At 29.8% G+C, this 10,737-nt stretch overlaps 1 protein-coding gene across 1 annotated transcript; it reads right to left on the reverse strand.

Moving 5' to 3' along the window:
• Positions 1 to 3,265: 3,265 nt before the first annotated feature.
• Positions 3,266 to 5,847, reverse strand: LOC119665737 (probable isocitrate dehydrogenase [NAD] subunit alpha, mitochondrial). Its single transcript, XM_038074973.1, has 6 exons — positions 5,630 to 5,847; positions 4,914 to 5,081; positions 4,306 to 4,700; positions 4,113 to 4,248; positions 3,939 to 4,052; positions 3,266 to 3,885 (listed from the first exon to the last, which is right to left on the reverse strand). Exons 1-6 carry the CDS (start codon positions 5,654 to 5,656, stop codon positions 3,661 to 3,663), a joined length of 1,065 nt encoding a protein of 354 aa, XP_037930901.1. The 5' UTR covers positions 5,657 to 5,847; the 3' UTR covers positions 3,266 to 3,660.
• Between the last annotated feature and the right edge of the window lie 4,890 nt (positions 5,848 to 10,737).

Below are 10,737 nucleotides of genomic sequence, written 5' to 3' on the forward strand. Positions count from 1 at the left end.
ATATTATATCAATATGGAATAAACACAACTTTTTACATACTCCTTGTAACAACGAACCAACTTTTTTTAAACAAAAGAGTTTGTACTCAGAACCATACATGTTTATGCAGTGATCAAACAAAATCGAATAGACTTGCAACGTATAAATGTGCGGCTAACTTTTCCGCACGCAAGGGGAAAGACAAAATACAATAGAAATGCGATTTGAGCTGCAAACTTATGAGCACAACTAACTATAGCAGCTTGGAGAAGCAAATTGATTGAGTTTTCATAGACAATTATATTTAATTATTTTTGCTAAAACTTTTATGTTTGAAAATATACATATATATGGAAATGTAATAAACAATATTAATTCTTGATGTAAAGATATTTAATAAATTTATGTAGGACATTTTGCAAATTATGTTAGGGTGTGCGCCGCACTCCTCCGCACCTTAGAGCAGTCGTCACTGATGTAGATGTTTAAAAGCACTGAGAAAGTGGTAGTGCATCTTTTCGAAGATTTCTTGTAGCATGTTCAATGAAGCCAACGAATATGATAAATTAAGAGCAGTTTTATTAATTCCGATTTTAGTGTTAATCAGTGCAGCAGTTAATGACAGCTGACTAAGGAAAACACAAACTTGCAACTGTTATTGTAACAAGGCATTTTAACTACTAATATTATTGCGAATAAAAGGCAGCGAATCTGATGATGGATATTTGGCAATACTCAGATATAAAATTAATTCAAATAATTTTAATAATTCACAGTTTTAATATTCTAAAAAATTTTTTTGAAAATAATTGTTTTTTTACCTGTTAATTATTCAACAGTTACATAATAGACTTTTTAAAAATATTTATTTGTTTGTAAAAGATTTTATTTGTACCCATATTTCAACTATAATCTATAGTCATCATCAGGGTACTATAAAATTTAAATACAATGTAACAATATTTTAGTATATATCACAAAGGAACGATAATAAACATGCATTATATATATGTATATAGAAAATATTTATACAATACTATGCCAATAGATATAAAAATAACATATACAGGAAAGATATGTATATCCTTTCCGGATTTGTTGAAGGTATTTTTATACACCTGAGCACAGTGTTGTATGAGGTTGGAGGATGTATAACATTTCCAAGGAAAAGCGAATACAGCAAACCTCCATAAACTATATGGATTACCTAAAATCCACATAGAAAATATGCCATGTAGACCTATTTGCTCATCTATAAATTCACCTTCATACAAACTGTGTTAATTTATGATAACCATTCTTAAAAATATAACAAAAAAAAATCAAACTATAAAATTAAAGACACACTTGAATAAAATCAACAATACCTATATTTATGATGATGAGAAAATGATATCCTTCGATTTCGTATCTCTATTTCCCAGCATACCCCTAGATTTAGCGTTGAAACTTTTAGACTCTAAATGGAACGAAATAAGACAATTTACAAAAATAAAAGAATCGTTTTTCGAAATACTAAGTTTGTGTCTCAGAGACAACGACTACTTTAAATTAAATAATAAAATATATAAAGAACGGAAAGGTATGCCAATGGGTGCCAATGGGTTCTACAGCGTCACCAATTATTGCAGATATTATAATAGAGAAACTACTTGACCAATGCATGGAGAAAATGGAAATAAAACCGAGGCTTTTAACTTAATATGTAGACAATTGGAATTGTAAGAACTGATAACATCAATGATACTTTAAAAATTTTCAATGACTCACAAAAGTTTTCAAATTCACCGTAGAAGAAGAAAAGCATGACCAGTTACCATATTTAGGCATCCATTTATTACGATACAATAATCGTATTATGACAAAATAGTATCAAAAGCCAACAGCCCCTGGACGAATTATAAACTTTAGTTCGAAACACCCCACCATGTAATAATGAACACTGCCAGCAATATGGTTATAAGAGCATTAGAGTTAAGTAATACAATTTTCCACGAGGAGATAAGAAACAAAATCAAAAGAGTTTTAAACAAAAATGATTACCCTAACCAAGTAATTCATAAAATCTTGAAAGAAAAATGTAAATCTGAATACCCAAATTTATAAAAGTATTGTATATGTCCCAAAACTCTCCAATCAAATTACAATATCCACAATATATGACGAACAAAAATAGAAAATTACATATAAGCCGCAAAACACGATGAAGACGCTTTTCTCTAACACCAAATCAAAAATATATACTTTGGATAAACACAATGTGATTTATCAAATTAAATATAAAGGTGACGGATCCAACATATGCAACCAAGTATATGTTGATACAACAAAAAACAAGTTAAAGATGCGTATAGCTGAACATAATACAGTGTAAAGTATAAAAATAATATTGAGTCAAAAACGGGACTGGCATCACACCGTATTACAGCAAAGCATGAGCTGGACCTTGATATTGTAAAGGTGTTACACCAAGAAAATAATCAATAAAAACGCTTTTTCTTGGAAATGTTATATATCCTCCAAACTCCTAGTGACACCAAACTCAACTTTAAAACTGACATACAACACTGCGCTCAGATGTGTGAAAACACCTTCAACAAATCCGAAAGATGATTTTCATAGTATTGTATAAATATTTTCTATATACATATATATAATTTATGTTTCGATGTTAATGTATTTTATTATTGATTCTTTGTGTTATTTACAAAAATACTGTTACATTGTATTTAAATTTTATAGTACCCTGATAATGACTATAGAGATTATAGGTTAAACATGGCTAAATATAAAATCTTTTAAAAGCAAGTAAATATTTTTAAAAAGTCTATTATTTAACTGTTGACCAATTAGCCCGTAAAAACACAAAATTATTTTTAAAATAATTTTATGAATTTTTTGTTGTAATTCATTACTTTACGAATCCCCTCCATTAAAAGTAGTCACGACTGTCACATTGACGTTGAAATCTAATTAAATATTCTGGAATACTATAAAACAATTCAGATACCAAAGGAATGTAGAACAGATAATTATGTTGCTTGTTAGACTCAGAATTATATATAGAATTTGCAAGCGGCGAATGAAAGCCACAGGCGGACAGGTCATATAATTAAATTTATGCAATGTCAATAGAAATGTGTTTACGTCAAATATTGTTTTGACGTGTACGTTTTCGTAGTAAATTTATAAAAATATGTTACTTTTTGATGTAACTTTTGCATTATATCATTCTTTGTTTAAAATAATACTTGATTTGAAAATTGATACATGTTTAATACATTCAGTTTTAATAAATAATTTTTATTTATTTTAACAATTCAATTTTTTCCACATTACTGATGAAAAGTAAAATTTGATTTTCTTTTAAACATACTTTCAAATAAAATATATAATTTAACTTATGGATTAATTTTGTAAAATAATATACATGAACATGAACTTGAGATAAATAAAGTTTTCTTTGAGAGTCTAAAATATTAATTAAACTTTATAACATAAACATCCAACAATACAAAACTATTCGTTTAAAACAAATTGAAATTATTTTGATAACTGTTAAAATCATTGGTACTTGTACTACTCAAGACCTAAGCAACTAAGTAGTAATAAAATGATGGCCAAATATTGTTTGCTGTTTTTCTTGTTCAATTTTTCATTATTTAACCGCATATAACAAATTACAATTTGGAACAAATTTCATCAGTATACTGAGAGCACTTTGCTTTGCCCCCTAAATCTCCTGTCAAATATTTTCCTTCCCTAATAACATCATAACAAGCGCGTTCAATTTTATCAGCATGCGTATTCAGTTCCATTTGACGTAACATCATAATAGAAGATAATAAAAGAGCAGTAGGATTAGCCAAATCTTTACCAGCAATGTCAGGAGCAGTACCATGTACCTAAAAAAATAAAACTTTAGAATAAATTGCAAATTTTATTGATTTATACAAACAGCTTCGAACAGTGCGCCGTTTAATCCCATGTTACCGGATGGCGTTAGACCCAAACCACCCACAAGACCGGCACACATATCAGATAAAATATCGCCATAAAGATTTGGCATGACCTTAGTAACAAATTTATTTTATAAATATTAACTACTGATACTTATATTAAAGTATTATACCAAAACATCATATTTTCGAGGATCTTGTACGATATTTAAACATACAGTATCCAAATAACGCTCTTCAAATTGAATTTCAGGATATTTTTCTGCCATGTCTCGCACACAACGCAAAAAAAGACCATCTGACATACGCCTATTTGCATCAATACATAATAAATGATATATATGAACATAACAGGATTTTACCTACATAATATTAGCCTTGTGTACGACAGTAACCTTCTTTCTCTTATTGTTTTTGGCATATTGGAACGCATATTCGGCAACACGTTTTGATGCTTCTTCAGTAATAAGTTTGATGCTTTGGACTACACCATCCACTATTTCGTGCTCAATGCCAGAGTATTCACCTTCTGTGTTTTCACGAATGGTGACAACATCGACATCGTCATAGAGGGTCTTATAACCCTCCAAACTTTTGCATGGTCTTACATTGGCATACAAATTAAATTCCTTGCGCAGTGCCAAATTAAGTGAACGATGGCCTTTACCTACTGGTGTCATCAAAGGACCTTTGAGTCCTATTTTGTTGGTGTTAACAGAATCAATAGCTGCTTGTGGAATTCCGAATTTTCCATCAGGACCCTTAAATATATTTTATACGTATTAGAAGATATACATGCGTATTTAATAAAACACTTTTTATTTGTTTAATATTCATGTTTGTTTCTCAATAGAATCAAAATATTAATTTAACCTAATTTTTTATAAAATGTTACTAATTAAATCAATTTATTCTGGAATTTCCTTAATTATAGAACCATCGTTTTAAGCATAAACTAATTATACAAAACTTACTTTAACAGGCGTGACATCTACAGGCTCCCACTCAATTGGAACGTTGGCAGCTGCAAAAATTTTTTGCACAGCGGCAGATATTTCTGGACCTATACCGTCACCAGGAATTAATGTTACTTTTTTTGCATTAGATGAGTAAGCACGGCTTGAGTTCGGAACAGAACCAACCTATTGAAGTAAAATAATCAATTTAAAGCACATTTTTATTATTTACAAAATATACACATAATGCGGGTACTGGTTTTGCAAAATAGGTTACATAAGAAAATTCGTTTCGTCTGCATCTGTTTGAGTATATTTTAGAGGCACACGAAACTTTAATTGAGGTTAAGAAATTTTTTATATGAAAGCTCCTTCAACAAATTTGGAAGAAATATATCATAAGAATACCTTATCCTTTGACAAATATGACCCAATACTAGGACATTAGAAAATGAGTGCTAAGATGTAACAGAGTTTATATTGAATTTAATGTGTTATATAAAAATAGTTGCTTATATCAGCAGACAGTTTTACCACTTAGAAGGAAATTTTTATAGACCGACCTTTACGTCGGTTGTCCCCAAACTCGTTGTAACCTCACGTGAGTCTCGTGCAGAATTAAATCCAATAAATTTTATCTAAAAATATTTTAAGGAACCAAACGGAATAAAGGAAAGTTGAAGGTACTGACACACACAAAACAACTTCTTAAATTTTAAACTTCAAATTCTTACAATTTTTTGAATTAATCTTGCAGCCATTTTCCTTAAATATTGCAATTTTTACGATTTTATAACGGAAAACAAAACCAACCAACAACCAATTGAATGGAATACTGTGAAATTTCTGCCAAGATTTATTTAGGGCTACCAAGCTCTGATTTTAAATTTCGAAATAAAATATCACGGTTGCATTTTCAAAAAATCTAATAGTCAAATTTCTCATTATAAGGCTGATGTGCGAGTTCGAATAAATTGATGGTAAAGTAAATTGAAATTTCATAGGGATTTTTTGCGCTTCACTTATGTAAATATTTATTCATTTATTTATTGGCCTTATTCATTATTTTTGGATAAAAGTTTTCAAATTTATTTATTTACTTATTAAAAATCTTATAAAATCTTTACAATGAAATTTTTAATTTAAAGATTTATAAAATCTTTAATTTAAAGATTTATAAAATCTTTAATTTAGCTAATTTTTATCTAATTTAGCCTACTCAAAATTCTGGTTTAACAACAACAACTCTACCTAGAGCAAAACAATCTTTGTCTTTGTCTATCTCAAAATGGGGAAGCATTCAAAAATAATTTTGGTGTGAGCAGAAGTTCTTTTAATCAGCTGGCTATTAAAGGTCGAATAACTTCTCGTAGACGTTGCAAATGTAGAAAATGAAAACGGCAGAACACAGAAAAAGTCATTTACAGTGGTCAAAAAAAGTATTCGACATTAACTAAATTTTTGTTAAATGTAATAACAAGAAAAAGAAACAAAAATTAAAAACAAATAATTATGTTCGTATTGGTGTTGACCTCAATATTTATGTTTGAAATTTTTTGCCGGGCTTTAGGTCGTGGTTTTTAATTTTAAATTTTTATATAATAACTTGTATTTTATATAAAATAAATAAAAACAAACTTTGAATTAAATAAAATATCACAAAGATTAATTTATGTAATAAATTATTTTATTAACAAATATTTCGGCCTACTTCGTAGGCTATCTTCAGTGTTATTGAAATTTTACAAATACAATTATATATAAAAAAAAAAATTTTTTTTAATGTCAAAAGTCAAATAATAATTAAACAAAAAGATATGAAAAAGGGAAATTAATTTTTAAAAAAGAATAACAACCAGTGTTGTCATAGTCAGACGAAAAACATATTTTTTAAAGAAAATTTTAATTTTTATAAAAACAAATAAAAGTAAATATAAACTTAGCAATTAATTTTTGATTAGTGATATATATATTTGCGCTAAGCCTTCAGTATCGCTCTTGTAGTTCAGTTGTTTATCATCTGGAACGTCAATTATATATAGCATTTCTAACAACATCCTACGTTTGCAACACATTGTATTAAAATGAACCATTCTCCCAATTTCGATGAGGTTACAATTCTACACCAGGAGGTGACATTTCATGTTTTTATGATTTAGAGGTAAGTATTAGAGGCGAATGTCTTATTATCGCTATTATTTTTTATATAGTTTTTAATTGTTAATCTAACAAATGTTTAATTTTAGTACCTTGAGGAGGGAAAGGAACTGCCAAGCGGTTCAGGTCCATCTGCTGGTGGCAACGATGAGGGTTGTATGCTTTTAAGACCTATTCGTCCAGCCAAGCGACGAAAGCGAAATTCCTCATTAGAACAGACCAACCAAAAGTTCGTCGAGTTAGAGGAGAAAAGGTTGAGGCTTGAGGGACGTTGACTTGAGCTGGAGGAAAGAAAGCTCAAACAAGAGAACGAGATTGCGGACGAACGCGTGCAGGCCACTAAAGAACAGATGCACAGCCATATAAAATAATTTGGTTAACGCATTGTGTGCAATACCTCAGGGGTGATGCGGAAATTTGCGCTTTTTTTATTAATAAAATAATTGTTTATTTTTAAGGGTTTTCTTCCTCATTTGACACTGAAGATGGTCTACGAAGTAGACCCAAATATTTGTAATACAAATAAGTTTTTATAAAAACTAAAATACAATTAAATATTTAACACAAATTTATAAGTGTAATTTTTATGTGTTAAATTAACGACCTAAGGCCAGAGTATTAATAAAAAAGTGTTGAATATTGGTCATAATAACAATTTATTATTAATAAAATAATATTAAAATAATAACAATATAAATAACTATATATTTAAACTTTTAATAAAAAGGCAATTAAAAAAAACCCAATTAATATTGAAAATAATTATTGATTATTTTCTCTCTTGCTAGAAACGCTTCAGGGACGGGTTCTTGTGCTTCAAAGTCATTATCTTCATTTATTTCTTCGTCCGTGTTTTCTGTTCAGTCAATATCATTAACTTCGTTCATTATATTATGTTTAATAATGAAGATATGTGGCACCAAACATGAATTAACAATTTTGCCCGCTGTTTCAGGATCATACATTAAAGTTCTTTCGCTGCTAAGGCAACGAAATCAACTTTCTAATAATCCGAAATAACGCTCAATGCAATTTCTCGCCTTTCGATGTTGCACATTATAATTATTATGTGCCGTCGACAAATTATTTCATCGAACAGGTGTCATCAAAAAGGGTAAGAGGGGATAACCGCTATCTCCTAAAAATACAAAAATAGAATTAGTTTCTCAAAAAAATTAAATTACAATCAAGTTTTACCTATTAACCGGAAATTTCGGTCCACATTTTCGTACTTTCGAGTAAGAAGCACTCGTAAGGTGCTGGCGCTCCATATGGATGCATCATGTGCAGTGCCGCCGAAGCGAGCATTACAATCTAAAATTTTTAGATTATAATCGCATACCTAAGATTAATGCCTATTATCATAGTATGTAAATAAATTAAATTTGAATCATACCACTTGAACATTTAGCGAATGTCCTCCTTTTCTCAGACATTCACATGCTCAATAGCTGAGTTAGGGGTTTTAACTTTTATATGAGTGCAATCAATTGCACCAATTACCCCTGGAAACCGAAATTTTCATAAAATCTACAAATAGTTGTCGATTAACTAGAAGATATACTTCTCTTTTATAGCGCATAATTCCTGAATTGTTCTGGGCCATTTGATGTACTTTACTACAAAATGACGATTCATTATATTTGCAACCTCCTTAACGCATCTACTTACAACTGGCTGAGAAACATTTAATAAAAAGCTTTGGTCCACAGAAAGCTGATAACATCCTATAAATTAACATAATTGATTTACTTTTTTTGCAATCATTAAATATCAACTTACCTTGAGCAAAAAAACGCAATGCAACAAGTACGCGTATGTCCCTCGAAATTCCATCTGATCGACTTCTCGGTACCATGTACGGAGTTATTTCTGCCATGAAAAGCTTACATAAATATTTCGAAAGACGAAATATTTCAATAAAACGCGCATCAGATATAGCGAAGGGGTCTGTAGAATTCCGCAAAAATTTTCTTTTCCAACGTAAATGATTTCGTGAATCTTTCACATCACCAGAAAAAAAAAATCTCCTTCTTATCAAAAAGTCCATTATTTAATTAATTCACACACCAATGTTATATTAATTAAATATTAATTAAATATTACAATCGCTAATTCTCCTAAAATAAGCGAATCACTTATTTAAGAATTTTAGCGAAGAGATTGGAGTTTTAGCGATTAGTGGAATCGGCCTGCAGGAAGCATTATCAGAAATTTTAATGACTCTATACATTTTAACATTATTATTTTTCTTATATTTCTAATATTTTTGTTTTCTTTAAAAATCTTTTTAAACAATTCTACATATATCTGACAAATATTAAAAAATGGTGTGTATAAACATCTCTGATGGATTTAATTTGATTTAATTTGAACATTTTTGACTTTTTTGACAACGTGCAATGTAACCAATAAAATATCGACTAGAATTCATTTCTATGGGACTTCTATCTGAACAAAATGAGTCCGCTTCTTCATCCAAGTACGCTTCATTGCCTCCACAAATATTCTCCAAAGTTAATACAACGTTACTAGGATTTTTTGATTGTGAGTGGAACTTACATAGCTTTGCTAAAATTATATTAAACTCGTACACCTACGGATTTGTGTTATGATCACCTGTGGCACATATATACGAAAATTTATTTTCTAATGGACCTCGGTTGAAGCGGTTAGTCAGAGTAACGGAAATGTCTTTGGCAAACAAGTTAATACACTCGTATAAATCCAAAAACACTTCCCAAACACTATTTTCGAATCTTAACCCACGTTTCAATAGCTTGGGATCACTAAATTTTTTGCTATTGAGGTCATCAAAAAAGTTGTCAATGACATCAATAAATGCTGGCGCATTGGAATCATTTCTATTTAATTGTTCATTTATAATTGCGGACTTAATTGCTGCTGCAACAGTATGACTCAGAGTATGAGCAACAAGCATCAGTCGCATTTTTTCTAAATTAATAAGTGCAATATGATAACGTCAATTTCGTCAGTTTAGTCACATTTCCCTGTTCTAACTCAAATAATGCTCTTATTACATCAAATTTAATTTTTTGGTTTCAACAACTGCCTTTATAAATGCATTTCTTATGGATTTTATTAAATGTGGTACATCATATAGAAGACAGATTTTTACATTGTTATGAATACAGTACGGTCTTTCCACTGAAGTATTCAATAATTTATAGCAATTCCGCTTTTTTGGTCCTTAATCACATGTCATTGCACTTACTTTCAATCCCAATTTCCCTGCACAGACTAATTTATTCTTCAATAATTGTCGTAGTGATAGCCCTATCCATATAAAAACACAAATATGCGTACCTCTCTCATTTGTCCGTTTATTTCCTAAATCAACCAGCCCACAAATTATGTCCGCAGAGGCATTGTAAGCAAAATTTTTTTATAATTCCATAACAAATCAAAATGCATTCCTTTTCATAGAGTCCATTTTGAGGATTGCTTTTTCAAAGGCTGTATGTACATATATATACAATTTACACTCTGAAAATTTTTTATTTCATTCCATCTCCGCAAAGATGTAGGACAGGGAAAATTAAACTTTAACGTATTTCTCAGAAATAAATACATACCAGTGGACTTATAATACCTAAATAATTTGAAGAGTATGCCGTTCATTCAAATTCCAGACGGCTGTAGCCTTTTGATTACGTTTAATCAG

The sequence above is a fragment of the Teleopsis dalmanni genome, chromosome 1, assembly GCF_002237135.1.
Source record: "Teleopsis dalmanni isolate 2A chromosome 1, ASM223713v2, whole genome shotgun sequence".
Taxonomy (NCBI): domain Eukaryota; kingdom Metazoa; phylum Arthropoda; class Insecta; order Diptera; family Diopsidae; genus Teleopsis; species Teleopsis dalmanni.

Excerpts from the sequence above, each read along its gene's own strand:
- LOC119665737 (XM_038074973.1), bottom strand. The coding sequence starts at position 5,656 with ATGGCTGCAAGATTAATTCAAAAAATT. Across the intron at positions 5,082-5,629 it reads CAAGATTAATTCAAAAAATT|GTTGGTTCTGTTCCGAACTC; the intron begins GTAAGAATTTGA and ends TTACTTCAATAG. Across the intron at positions 4,701-4,913 it reads TAGATGTCACGCCTGTTAAA|GGTCCTGATGGAAAATTCGG; the intron begins GTAAGTTTTGTA and ends AATATATTTAAG.